The 15259-nt window shown below is 37.1% G+C and overlaps 1 protein-coding gene across 1 annotated transcript; it reads right to left on the bottom strand.

Moving 5' to 3' along the window:
• Nucleotides 1-4439: 4439 nt before the first annotated feature.
• LOC113056954 (proto-oncogene c-Rel-like) lies at nt 4440-13980 on the bottom strand. Its single transcript, XM_026223919.1, has 9 exons — nt 13254-13980; nt 12359-12498; nt 12087-12235; nt 11482-11573; nt 7965-8105; nt 6796-6900; nt 6371-6586; nt 5924-6067; nt 4440-5827 (listed from the first exon to the last, which is right to left on the bottom strand). Exons 1-9 carry the CDS (start codon nt 13273-13275, stop codon nt 5091-5093), a joined length of 1746 nt encoding a protein of 581 aa, XP_026079704.1. The 5' UTR covers nt 13276-13980; the 3' UTR covers nt 4440-5090.
• Between the last annotated feature and the right edge of the window lie 1279 nt (nt 13981-15259).

Raw genomic sequence — 15259 nt, 5'->3', positions numbered from 1 at the left:
GTCAAATAATTTGCAAGCACAGACTGCTCTAATGCAGGTCTCTCTGGTTATAGGGATTTTCCCTCTGTACTGAAATCTGAGATTCATTGCACATGAGGTAAGTATTTCAGTCAAACACACAGGCAATATGTAATTAGACAGACCTTCAGGACACTTATACATGGCTCTCTTTCCCCAAGCAAAGCTGTTTAATGAGTACCCTTGAATTCACAGTTGTATAAGGTAGATTTGCTTGCTGAAGCGTTTCTGAATGGGCTTTGTGACCTTTGCTTTAGACCTTTAGATCAGAATAGTTTGAAAGTGGCGTGTTTCATTTTCTACTCAAATCATTTTGTGTAGCTTGTATAAAACTTGTTAAGCAGGATTTTCAGATTCAAACATTAATGTTTTTACACTGAAAAAAATGAGCGAAAATGCAATTCTCACTAAGAAATTGCTAGTCAATATGACAAATAACAACAAAGAAATGCAAGTAATACATTGAATTAAACTAGAGATTGACGGATAATCGGTTTTACCGATATCACTTTGTCTGAAAGGAGAGGAATCAACTTAAGACCTATTAATACACAAATGAGATGCATTACATAAATTCTTGATTTGCAGTTTAAGCTTTGCGCTATGGAACCACATGAACAATCATCTAAGTAATTAAAGCTCTGTGGAAATTAATTGTTTATTATCTATTATAAACTGGCACATACACATGCTGTACTGGTATCATAAAAATAAAAAAAAATGAATGGTTATAAAAAATCCAGACTGGCCGATCATGCAGTTTTGAAGTAGGCCTGGTATATTTTCAGTAAATACACCGCAATAAATAATTTTTATTTACAACTTTATTTTCAAATTTTAGCATATAGGAGTCTATTTTTTTTTTTTTTTTTTTTTTTGGAGGGTGGGGGGGGGGGGTTATCAGTCTTTAACAGTGACAAAGAAATCACTGTCTCTCACCGGTGCCCAATAGCAAAGCTTGGCATTGCAGCTTTCATGCAATCACCATTCATAAACACAGTACATCGTTAGACTGTAATGTGATCTTTCCTTGTTAGCTTCCTCATTCTCCTGGTGAGAGCAGTGCACAAGAAAAGGCAGTTTTGTGAGGCGTGTCATCCATTTCCCATCACACAATGATGTGCGTGCGTGTGTGTGTGTGTGTGTGTGTGTGTGTGTGTGTGTGTGTGTGTACGCGTGACGGAGGACAGGGGGAGGAGCTTGACTGGAACTGAGAAGTTTGGCTCTGTTGTGTTTTGCCCTGGCTTTGTTCCAGGGCAGAAATGCTCTGACCGAACATGTATCATACTAATGTAGACACAAAAATGACAAAAGACTTTTCAACATAGTGTTGAATACTGGTAACAAGATAATGTTATTGTGATAAAGGCTTATATGCTAACTCATGTTAAACACAGAAGCACTTATAGATATGACAATGCATATACTGGAAAATAAGTAGGAGTATATTAGGATTAAGCAGCAACTGCATCACTGTGGTCACAATTTTTGTTTGTTTTATCCCAACACATTGTATTATGCAGAATCGCTGCTAATTTTTTTTATCAGTATGATGTGCAAATATTAATTGTTGTTAAACTGTGAGATGTTTTTATTTTAATCTTCTTCATTAATTCCAAGAAGGTAAATGAAACAAATGTCACGTCTTTTATACACTGACATCTGCTCAAGTATTTTCCACTAAGATCTGTACGATTATTACCTCATGATGGTAGTTATGACAAAATCAGGACTTAGGATCTGACATGATCAAAAGAACTCTATAGAGTCATTAACCTGTTACCTTTGCCCTCATTATCATGCATAACTGACAAATGTCCCTGTGTATGAACTGTTGTTTCTGTTTAGGAACTGCACTGTGGTTTGCTACAGACAGACAGACAGGAAGCCAAGATTTTAAACGGCATGTTTTCCAGATAAGACCATACGAAGATTCTGTCTTCAAGTGTGTCCTGTATTCACAGGTATTGACGTCTCTGAGGAAAGCAGCTCTTTGGGGAAAGCAGCTCTAGCTAAAACTGGCTATAAACCACACAATTTCAAGAAATCTTGTGAGCTTTATCAGAATATATAAAAAGATTGTTAAAAAAGTCCATGCACTGACGTCTTTACTATAAATGTTTACCTAAAAAATGAATGACTCACACTCTTGGCTTAAAGGCCTATGATTGTTCCTGTTTTTGTTAGTTTTTCTGTACAGGATTCAAAAGCATTTTCTTTGACGCTTGAAAAGAAAATTCTGAAAACTTTCCCCATCAGACCATCCAAGAAATAGATGAGAACAGATTTGGAGATACATTGCAATGAATGGAAGCCATCAGAAATGAGTTCAAACAATTGATAAAAACGGCTTAATAATTCACAAGTAATTTATGTAAGCCACAAACTGCCTGTTTGTAATAAACAAATACATCACTAAGATGTTTTTACGTTTTTAACTTTGCTTCGGACTATGTTTGGGTAAGATGAAGGAGAGGATAAACTACTAAACTGATTGCTCTCTGAAAACAGGGTTGTATGTGATTCAGCTATAGGTCATTGAGATTAATCCTGAATCACATTTTAAAAGGATCATCTTATCTAGCTCAGTGTTTGCGTATGCTAATGGATTCTGTAACCATAATATTGCTTTCTCCTGTAAAAAGTGGTCTTGTCTGCATCAGAAGAGAAATAACAGAAAAAATTCTGTTGGAAATTAGTATTTCCATTTTTGGCCAAACTATTCCTTGAATGTATTAATCACACTGTTGAATGAACATAATTCAATGGGTTGGCTTTTATTAATGCTAAAGGCTGGCAAATGAAGGTAACATTCGTGAGAAGTCCATTAAGATCTCTGTGCATAGGGGGAGTTTCACTTTTAGTGTTGGTGGGGGGGGGCACCCTCTGCCATGTATTTAGGTAACATATTCTACATTAAAAATAGAGTGAATTAACAATAACTGCTGTACAAAGAGTAAAAAATTTAATTAAGAAATGCACAAAAGCCGCTTCTTTTTCCGAATTGTGTATATGACCACTATTTTTCTTTCATCTCTTCGGACAAATTTTCAGTCAAATCATTCTATGTGTGCTAGATCAAAGCCAGGCTTGCCACAAAAGTAATTACAACAAATATGTATCAGGGGAAAACAGAAAGGAGATGTTTAAATTAATTACTAATAAATAGTGTTTTCTGAGTTGATGTCACAAGGGTGAAGTTTCTGATCCTGACTAGGCATCTCCTTGTTAGACGCGCCTTTAGAAAGTACATCTTTATGGATTACGAATATAATGAAAGAGTTTTTGTTTGTTTTCGTTAAGTAGTAATATAAAGATTTCTATAGATATATTTATCATGTCTGTGAGGCATGTATTCACTGATTTTCGGTTCATTTTTGTGAAGTGCACCTGTTCAAGAGATGGCAGAAAGTGCATCATGTTTGTTTTCTTTACTTTCTAAAAGCACATTGTTTTGTTGATATTGTGAGTGCACACAAAAAAGTAGAGCCTTTACAGTTGCGAATGATGTATTACTCGAGTCTCGGGGCGGTAATACAAAGACAACTTGTCCCTGTTATTCTGCTTTTCACAAAAATATTCAGTAAAACAGTTTTCAACATTGATGATATAAGAAATAATAATGTTACTTGAGTAGCAAATCAGTTTAAGCTATAAGGAACATGTGACACTGAAGACTGGAGTAATGGCTGTTAAAATATTTATCTTTGAAAAGATGAATATTCACAGAATCTATCGATCACAACAATAAATTACAGTTTCAAATATATTTAACAACAAAAATTTTCATACTCAAAGTACTTACAATATAATTTTCTTTTTCTTTTTGATCAAATAAATGCAGCTTTGTTGAGTGCAAGAAAAAAACAATATGAACCCCAAACTTTGAATGGTTTATTTTACAGAGTTATATAACTTCTATCTCCGGAGGGAGTTGGTAACTATATAATAGTGATTTAACCCATGTAGGTCATTTCTAGTGATTATTAATGCAGATTGTTTAACTGATGGGGAATGCAATAACTATGTATATGCAAAATATAAAACCTCATTATTTTAAAATAGTCCAGTATTGAAATTACATAAAAAGAGAAACAAAAAGTAAAATAGTATTATAGTATTTCCAAACTGTTGAAAAAAAAGTGAATCAAAAGATTTCATTAGGAAGTAAAAAATTCCAAAGTTTCAAAATCAGTTAAGTAACTCACCAACATAACAATAATATGTTTCTAAGCATTAAATATAACCCTGTTGGGTGTTGAAACCTCTTGAATGACACGATGACTGGTTCACTGACATTTTTTGTTAGGAGCATATGTCAACGGGTTCAGAAATATGAAAGCCACACATACAGTATCTGCATCCACAGTCCCCTCTTCATTTGTACCGAATGTTATATGAAAAGACATATGTACACCAAATAAGAGAGTTTAATCCTTTATTTACCTGAACTTTGGAATGTGAAACAGAAACAAGATGATGCATTCAAATTACTAGTATAAGTGAAAACAAACATTGGTAACCTCCACATTATCAAGAATGTATCAAACATTACATACATGAAATCGGAAAAATCCATGTCCAGTAGTATAAACTTTCATTTTATAAAAATACAAAAACTTGCCTATAGAAAATGCAATGTAAAAGCTTGTGTATGTTGAATAAAGTAAAAACCGAACAAGTTTTCTAAAGCCATTTTATCACTTTTGAGTAACCAAAGAAAACCCTTGTTTGAACAGCACATTTGAGAACCTTGGATAAGAAGCATGTTTAAAATGACATAGCCATTACCCAGGGACAATTCCCTGCTAGTTCCCACTTTAAGGAACACAATTAACCTGTCATAATTGAGCATTTGTGGACTCAAGATCCCAAACGTCTCCAACATGACCATCAGACTGTTATGTACATAAACATTTAATAAAATCTCACTGCTTTACCTAATTGGTGGCAGCATCTTACAGTATTTCCAGGACAACTAGCCCTTCTGATTTTCAGAAAATACATTCAGTGAACATGAATCAGAGCCTACATTTAAAGAACAAAATATTAAACAGTTATGGGATTCGACTCTATTCGTGAAAGTACTGCCAGGGAAAAGAATCAAGATTGCTCTCCTGCCCCATGATGCCGGCAGGGTAGGAAATCTGCGAGACCCTCTGATTGGGCCCACCAGCTTCCATTTGTCTCATGGTCTCTGCGGTACCTCCATTGGGGGAGGTGGAGTTCAAGAGCGCGGTGAAGGACGACACACAGTCTGAGCTGGACCCCAGCACAGCCATGTTGTTCGAACCTTGAGCTTCTTGTTTCATTGGTAAGACTGGCTGATGATTGCTGATGAGGTTTTGAAATATATCATCTTCTATGTTGCCTGTATACAAGAACCCACCGGTGCCTGTTGCCCCATTCTGGGTGTTTTGAGGCTGTTGGTGCCCAAAGTTATACCAGTTATGGGCTCCTTCTAGTCCTTGCCTTTGAGGTGGCTGTTGGGATTGCTGGACCTGCTGGTTCTGCTGGTCCTGCCGAGGCTGTTGAAGAAACTCCAGATCCCTATCTGTCAGTTGAGGAAGGCTGTTTCCACTTTCCCCTGTGGTGGGCATGCTGGGACTTGGGTTCACCTGCTGTAGGACCACTCCATTACTGGGGGTGTTGGCGATTGGACTGGACCATGCTTGACTGTGTGTTCCTGATGGTGGGGTTTCTGTTAGCTGTGGCATCATGGGGCAGGACGGAGGGGCTTTATTATAAAAGCCTGTTGGATTTTGGCGCATCATGCCTCGGTTTGATGGAGGATAATAATTTGTAGGCTCTGTAAAAGGAATATGTATATAAGTACATATTTATAGATTTTTTTTGCTATATTGCTATTTAGAATGGTTTAAATGAAAAGTGTTTTGCTTCTTACCCATTTTAATTCTCTGATTCATCAAACCTGACGAAGCCACTGCTTTTGGTCTGTTAATGAAGTTCATGGCTCCTTGGGAGAAGCCAGAAAAGGATTTCATCTGGCTTTCAATTTTACGTTTCTTCTCTTGACAGCCATATGGATCTGAAAAAAGAGACATTATGCTCATGATCTACTAAAACAAATAAAATGGTACATTATATCAATATAATAACCAGACAGGGTTAAAAAAGGCTAACTCCTCAAAATTGGTATTTAAGAAATAATAAGTGATTGTAAAATAAATACTTTTTACATTGAAAAATATATTTATAATTTTTTCAAATAATAATTATGGTGTTTGCAATGTCATGTGGTGCAACTGCCCAAATGTGTGATATTTTGAATAAAATCTTTTCAAAAACCAAATGAGACATTTACACGTGCATTTAAAAAAAAATGTATTACCTTTGTCATCAGGCAGATAGCGGAACTCCATGGCCTCACTGACCTCCTGGTCTGTGGGCCGACGCAGCTGCATGCGCACTGTGACAGGGGCTGTGATGGTGGTGTCACAGTAGGCGGGTGTCTTGAACACTATGGCCACTTGCCTGTGTACGTCTGCCTGAGAGAATAAGCCTTTGGCCTCCCAGGTCTGAGTGAAGAACCTCACCTCAATGTCATCTAGAGTAAGGTGACATGATGGTATTAAATAAAAGAATGGCGAAAGAAGAAAACTAGCAATGGAAGGTGGATAGATAATTTCCATAAAATAAAATGAATGTATGATGAATAAAAGAAAAGAACTTAATAAATACAAATATGAATGTTAAAATCTAAAATCGATAACACTTAAGATTTTTTTTCTTCAAATCATTCAAATGTTCCCGTACCTTTCTGTACTTTATCGCAGAGGAGGAATATCTCATCACCTCCCTTCACACTGCCGCTGTTCTTGTTCACCCGGCAGATTCGCAGTTCGGCTGTATTTGGGGCCCCTGAAACAAACACAGGTCATTGAGATTGAAGATTAGAAAATCTTACATGCTATGAGCAGTAAGAAAAACCTTTTTCACATTCTTTGACTTTATCGGAGTATCTGTGGGCACAGCCACACTTGCAAACATTATGTCCTGAGACTGAAAAAGCAGCCAAACCTGTCATAATTTACAGAGTAAGGGCGGGGTGGTTTATTGCTTCCTCTTTTCTGGGTTGTACGAGACTGATTTCTGTGATGGCAAAGAACGGCTCACCATATTAACACAAGCTAGTTTTACTTCATTGTCATGAGAACAACATGAAAGACTTGAAAGTCAGCATCTACAACAAAATGAAAGGGTTTAACTAACTCATGGCCTGAGCTTTTTTTTTTTATCCGATGACTTATTTAGCATCACACAACCGCACAAAAACACTCTGCAAGCATTGCTGTTCTGCTCGCGCTGTACAGCACCATCACGTGAGGAAGTGTTGAAATGGACCATGCTCACTTCCTGTAGTGTGGGATGTGGCCACTGACAGATCTGTCACCTAAGCAATGCATTGCCACAGCTTCGTGCTCTGTGGAGGTAGTGACTCGCATCAGTTTTTTGCTTATTTTCGTTGATTATAATGTATAGAACATGATATAGAATAAGTTCTATACTTGAAAATTATATACAAATCCACTCTTTTCTTTCTTAGCTAATAAATATCACATTTAAATTAGTTTTTATGTAGTGGACTGAAATTTGCATTACTAAAAAAACTTAATTTTTATACTCATAAAAATCATTACAGTAAATACTGTAATAATGCTTACTTTATTCGTATCAAGAAACTAAAGGCAATATTAAAAAAGCACCATGATAAAAATATAACTAAAACAGTGAGTAATAAATATTGTATTCTATTTCAAGATTTGCCCTACTATCCCTAGTGACTCTGTAGGACTAGCAGCAGCAAAAACAACACTGTTCTGCCACTCATCAAAAAGCTAAGTCCATATCAGTGTTGTAATGCAGCCAAACAGTTTTCAACTTGCAGAAATGACAGAGCGTGCTTTTTATTTGTGTAAACTCACTGTTGTCATAGATAGGGTTGGAGACGATGGGAGGCAGAGCGGTGTTGTACATCCCGGTCTCATCTTGCAGGAAAACTTGGAAGCAAAGACGCACCACATTCAGATCATATTCCTCAGTCTGCAGCAGCTGGTCTCGGGGAACTGTGGACACAAAATATAACAACAAATATAAAGAGTCTGTGAATGAAGAGGAAAGGGGAAGAGGGATAAGAAAATGAAACAGGCACGAGAACGAAAACCAGGTCAGTTCGTTTAAAGTTAGCTGACAAACTTGTTTTTTAGATTTTTTTTGGTGTTGAGTATTATTTCAGGATAAAAAAGCAGGTTTATCACAGTTCTGAAAAAAATGAATAAATAAATAAATACTATTATAAATAATAACATTTTAAAATGAAATACAATGTAATATTATTTTAAAATGAATGTGTTTATTCAATTTGCAGTTTTGCCTTTTTTTGATTATTTTAACAAATGTACCTTTACTTTAATATAGTATTTTTTGTACTTTTAACAGTAAATTATTGTAATACTGGAAATTTATGCAAAATATATACATTTATAATTAAAAATTAAAGATAATTAAAGATATCATAATTTAGTAATTTAATTCATTTACAGTCATTTTAGACTAAACAATACTTGGCAATCTAAGCCATTTTGCATGATTTACTTCAACTTTAGTTGTGATCCCACATATAAATAAGTGATATAAATCTATATTTCAAATTTTGCATTAGTGTTGTTTACAATATAATTCCTTTGTTTAGTTAGTTAGGACTGAAACGCATGATGTAATAATGAACACCTGACCGAGGTGTATTTAAAGACAGCATTAATACAAAGCATAATTGTTGTCCAAGTCAGAAAAGCAAGCAGCATGCTGTGCACTTGCAGATTTCACCCAGCAGCATCACCAGAAATGCCACTGACACATCAGCCTATGCGAGCACAACCACCCACACGAGTGCTAGTGTAGACATCTCTTAGTGTGTGCACCTCCGCCCCCACGCTCTCACTCTCAGGAGTCTGCCTCTGTTCGCCCCACGGCTATCCCGCCCACAGCTCTGAGGTCACAGCAGGTGGAAATAGAGAAAGACAGCTCGAGTGACAAAGTATCACTGACGACTCTGCAGCAAAGGGGGCGGCCTCCTGACGCAAAGAGACACCTCTGTCCAGACCACAAGCCCAGAAGTGGGAAAGAAGGAAGGAGACGGAAGCTGAGCAGCGAGGAGCACAGCAGACAGATGTAAAACAGACAAGAGGGAACAGTGGAACAGAGGTGAGGTGGGAAGAGATGAGTGGGTGTGGAAGATAGCAAGAGGCGGAGTGTGAGAAAGGCAACTGCGAGACGCAGTGTGGTCATGTTTATTTGCGTATATGTGCACCTCTGGTTCTGCATTTAGTGAAATCGGAGAGCAAGAGACACAAGTGGACAGCAGTCGCAGGTGGGGGGCGACTTAGGTTAGCGTGGGCTGCTGGAAGGTGAAGCAGAGGGTTCGAGCTGTAGAGAGAAATGGGGGCAGGCAGGTGAAGATTCTCCATTCTGTGGGCACACCACCATTCCCAAGACTGACACTCATCTCTCGTCACCTGAACCCACCATCTGTGACATCTAACACCAAAATGTGCCCTCAACACCCACTCAGCACCCATCACGGCAAATCCAACTAGGGGCAGCCTCACAGACGCCACGACTTTTATAGCTACATACTTTTTTGCTAACATGACACATATGCCTACTGATTAAACTGCTTGCTATTTCGAGTTTTTGTGAGTTCTTTTGCACAGTAACATATTACCACATAAGGGAATTGTAATCAAATGTAGAAATGTCATGAAATGCCCTTTTTGAGGTGCAGTTATGCGTTATTTGAACCCTCCCTCTGTTTAATGACAAATATTTTAGGATTTTACAGTCCGGACCACTTTAATTCATGAATATGACAAAATTAATCTTAATGTCAAAATTGAATAAATTATTTTTTAATGTGAAAAAAATAGATTTTTCAAAGTAGAGTATAAGAGAGGATAAGTTGCACAGAAAATACTATTTCAGTCTTTCTACTTTCTAATAAATTTCATGTTTAATTTAGTGTGTTACTTGTGGTTTCTCTGTTTGCAAAATATACAATCAATATTGGAGCAAAAAGGGTTTCAAAACAACTTATTTTCATTGTAGAAGTATTAAGCAGAACATGAAACAATTACATCATTAATCACAATTACTGGTATGACATTTAATTCTCAGCTATCCTTTCATGTTTGTGACAGCCCTAACCACAAAACGAATACCTCTTCGCAAAAAAACATTCGATTACCTAGTCAATAATGAAATGAATGCGTCATCAGTTCAATCATCGCGGGATCATGTCAGTTCGAATGAGGTCATCTCTGGCAGGTCATCCCTTCAACACACGACCAAACTTCAAAAGTAATTTAAAAAATAATCTCACTACGACTGCCACCATGACTAATCTACCTAGTTTTTAGGGGACTGTCAGTGTTCCACAGCCAAAGAGAGAGATCTTTATTTGGTAATCATAGCAGAAGTGAGAGCAGTCCCTCAAACAGCCTGTCACCACAGAGAACAGCAGAACAAGCATGAGGAAGCAAGTTCACAATCTAGCATTCCCTGTTCACTAACCATGTTGTGTAAAGTCCTGTTGCAACATTTCCATAATTTCTCAAATATCATTTGGCTAGACAATGGTATGACTCTACAAGAATGATTCTACAACATCTGCTAACATAATGTGACATGCTTGTTGAATCACTTCATATATATAATACCTTAAAGAATATCCTCAAGCATTTCCAAAAGTTACTCTGTAGGTCAAATTGTCACACTCATTTATCACAAAAACATTCCTGGTGGTGGCAAGACACAATCTGAAACTTTACAAACGTTGACCCTGCTGTAATTTCCTCCCACACAATAATTTGCATGGAATTCCTGAAGTATTTGGCCTTTTGCATACTTTAGAGTAAGCCAACGTTATCAGTTACACAAAAAAGTATAGTTTACAGTTCCTCCTGACATTCCTCCCTCTCTAAATAAATTCCCCCTGATCATATGCCACTCAATACCGCAGCCAGTTGTGCAAAACATTCACTAAAAATAAAGAGAAGTGATTTTTTCTACCCTAACTGCACTGTCAAATGACAGCGTGTCATACAGTATTGAAGCCAGGAAAGAGAAAAACGGATAAGCGTTAACGATTTTAACATCGGGCATCTTCTAAATACAGAATTTTTGATAACAAGAGAAAGTGAAAGAAACTGGGTCAGTAATAATAATAAGAGGTAAGAGAAGTGACTACAAGGTTCAGATGTTTTCCTTGCAAAATTGGAGGATAAATCGGATAAATCTATAAACTAATTTGTACGACACTATGCATAAAAGCATCTACTAAGTGAATAAAAATAAATATAACAAAACAAATAAGTACCCCCAATTCTGATTAAATCTGATGGGCTTTCTGTGTATGCATATTCTATTTGGGCCATTTGTTCTCACCATTGAAGGGGTTGATTCTTCGCGTAATCCTCTGCATTATGGCGTCTCTCACTTCTCTTCTTCGCACACACTGGATACCCAGGTTCTGAAACCTAAAAAATAAAAAACAAAGAAACAATCCGTTAAACTGTGTCGGTCAGATGTTTAGTTCTTTATGTTGTACCTCTTGAACACTGATCCTAAAGACTAAAGCTAACAGGAACAGTGAGGTTAGAACTAACCATACTGACATACTGTTTAAAATTGAGGGCAGACTGGAGCTCTAAGGCTCTCATTTTGCATATCAGGGGGAATTCCCTGAATGGCTCCCTACTCTGAAACAACATGGTTCTTTAAAAAAAAAAAAAAAAGAAGAAGAATGGACAACCCTTCGGAAGAGAACTGTGGTAGTGTGTGGGCTGGAGTAATACGGAAAGCACATTGGAATGGCTTTGATGTGGGGCACAGAGATGTTTCATTTCATTAGGAGGAAAATGGTAACAGGACCAAACGAGATTAGAGCAAAGTATGCAGATAATATATCTGCAATCAAAAAGTTTTAACCTTCTGTATTTAAGTGACATTCAAACTATTTTGACATTTTAACATTAAAAGCACCAACTTACGCGATGACTCTTCGTTCAGGTCCAAACTCTACCTCGTAATAACCATCCTTGCAGTCCTTACCCACCAAGTCATGGGGATGAGGTTTATATGGGTCACTTTTGGTCACCAGGGTAACACGTACTTTTCCTTTCACGGTAACATTTAGAATCTGATAGGGAGAGATATAAAGAGAGATGCTGTTTATAGAATCACTTAGTGATCACGTTTTCTTTAAAGTTGAATCATACAGTGAATTCTTTCTTCAGTGCTGTAACACATTAAAAACAGGTACCTGAATGCTTGGGTAGGTTCTGTTATTGTCTGAGCTTCTTTCTCCAGGTATGCTGCCCGCTGAACGACCCTCGCATTTGTACCTGAAGCGCATGCCTCTCTGTTTTGGCTGCTCGAAGATCTGAACACAGGGGTCTCCCACTGCACAGACCAGGAGAATGACATCAGTCAGATTCAGAAATTTGAATATCATTCATTCAAATATTCAAAATGAATAGACAGAGTAAAAACCATGTCAAAAATTTTATTAAAATGCCAGCATTGAAGATGAATAAGAACAAGACAATGGCCTCGAAACACCTGCAGAAACAACATCTTGCGTCTTTCACAGAACCTGACCATAACCTGACCACAAACAACGCAGCCTGCCAGTAAACAATTTCCCGCTCTCTGCACCTGTGGGCACAGAACTTTACCAGCTCATCCAGGTGCCATTTTACTAAGCATATCATAACTTCAAACACCTGCACAAACAGCTGCATTTGGCATGCAATATATTTGGTTGTTTTTAACACACTTCCTTCTGACATCGCCATGAACAGATGAGATCTATTTACCTACGCATTATTACTCTGTGAAATGTCATAAAGTAAGCCGGGGGAAATAGTTATAATGCATGAACTAGAGCCAATGTATAATTTAGTAAAGTGTGCAAATGACACTCACTACTGCCTGCTCATGAGATTTGTCACTTACAGGAAGTCATGTCTTTATCAAACCAAAGAGGAAGTAATGTAAGGAAATCTGAACATTACATCGTTTTTATGAAGGCAGCTGTGTGACGTTTAAACAAACTTGATGAGTAATTAGGCAAAGTTTATGATCCACCCTAAACATGTTAGTAGCAACGACAGAATTAGTTTTGCATTTGGCACAGATGAATTTAATGTACTTACTTAGATTTGGGTCCCTGTGCATTGAGTGGTATGCACTGTACAGAAAAGCATGGACAGAAGAACACAGATGAACACAGGCAATCAGCTAAATAAGTGTTATAATGCATATTATATTGTACAAGAATTAACAAATGTGCAGATTAGAATTAACAGTTGAACAGTTGAGTTGAAACCGCCTCTAAAAGTTCCTCATTTTTATTTCCTGATGTTAGCTTGTCCCTCGTGTATTCGTGAACTGACAATTAATTTGATTTGTTTAGTTTACACAATATTTATCTAGAGTTTAGACGTCTTAAGAACTTTTATTTTCAGGTAATGTGAATCATATTGCTTTTGTTTCTAAAGTGCTTTCTATAATTGTACACTCCCTGAAAGACAACCCTGCATTTTATTCCCTGTAATATATAAAACAACAAGCCTGTATGTTTTTTCTTCAACAGAATCAGACTTGAAAATGCGGAGCATATTACACTGTAAGATTACAAATTACATTGTAAGATTTACAAACACAACAAAATATAGCATAGAACGTCGTTATTATTGACACAGATTCTATAGGCCTATAATCTAAATTATGAGTTGGTACATTCAGTATCTTTAATTGTCTATCTAAACAACTCATTAAAGCAACAGTGGTGTTTTGAATCGACTATCTATTACACAGACTTGACCTGTACGCATAATTCAAGACAGGAAAAACAAGAACGGGAATAGAAAAAGACAGCTAGGCCTACTTGACTAATTAAATAAATACTTTTACTCACCATCCATGTTATGCGAGCACCCTTGTCTTAGGTTTTGCGTCCGAGCTCTGAACTGCTTAACAGATATACAGTAACACTTAAACACAGATGAGTCCTGACTGGGAATTCCCCACTATATCCAATTCCCCGACCAGATATCAGGTCACGCCCTCTATGGCAAGCCGGTTTAACATCTAATGTAGGTGACTAGCAATAAATTGTGATAACTCACCAGTGACTTTTTCAGTTTCTCTAATAATTATTTTATTAGATGATAATACTGTGTCCTTTGCTGTTGCTCACTATTCCAATAGTGGAAAGTAACTATTCGATTGTTAGTTTAAAAAAAAAAAATCTCTTTTTAATTTGATGGATTCCACTTGCTCTTGACAAAACAGGGGCGTGTCTATGTGGTGGCACCTGCCCCCTCTGAAATTTGGCTGGCCACCCCAGGTGCCCCCCTACCATACCAAATGTCTTGCTATAGGCTTGTTTTTAGTAAACTTCTAACTGCATCTGGCAGTGACAGGTCCTGGCATTTGCAGCTGTCTATGGCCTCTTTCTTCTCCTCTTTATACTTAAATTTAGGCAGTTTCTATAACCGGTTATATGACAAATATTGAGAGAGCATAATGTTACGCAAGCCCTGATTTTGCTGCGTTAGAACATTTTAATCACTGAGGGTGCTAATGAAATAAGTAAGGGTGCTCTAATCTTAATGCACATTTTCACATATTTTGTCAAGGCTTTTGTTATGGTTATCACTATGACAATCACTACTATTTTGAGAGTGAATCCTGCATAAATATGCAGACATCATTCCAAAAACTTTGCAACATGTGTGGCTGAAAAACAAAGTTCTACATTTTAAATGGATTATAGACTAGAAAGTGTGCAACGAGTGCTCATAAACACTAAAAAGCTAGTGGTAAGCTCATAACCAAAGTTCATAATGGCTGGAGAAATAAATAATGCAGATTTTCCTGTTTTTGTTCCCATTTTGTAAATACATAAAAGGTAGGTCTAAATCCGGGTGATCACTTTTCAAATGTTATATATATTATCATATCTTCATATCATCAGTCTCGGACCGGCAATACCATGACTTAGGTGCCCTTGAGCAAGGCATAAATGGCTGCCCACTGCTCGGGGTGTGTGTGCACTTTGGATGGGTTAAATGCAGAGCATGAATTCTGAGTATGGGTCTCCATACTTGGCTGAATGTCACTTAAATATTTAATTGATGAGTTGTCAATATGATAC

This window comes from Carassius auratus, chromosome 38 (genome assembly GCF_003368295.1).
Source record: "Carassius auratus strain Wakin chromosome 38, ASM336829v1, whole genome shotgun sequence".
In the NCBI taxonomy this organism is placed as follows: domain Eukaryota; kingdom Metazoa; phylum Chordata; class Actinopteri; order Cypriniformes; family Cyprinidae; genus Carassius; species Carassius auratus.
Note: the sequence above shows the minus strand (reverse complement) of the source record. Positions and strands in the feature narration are given on the sequence as shown.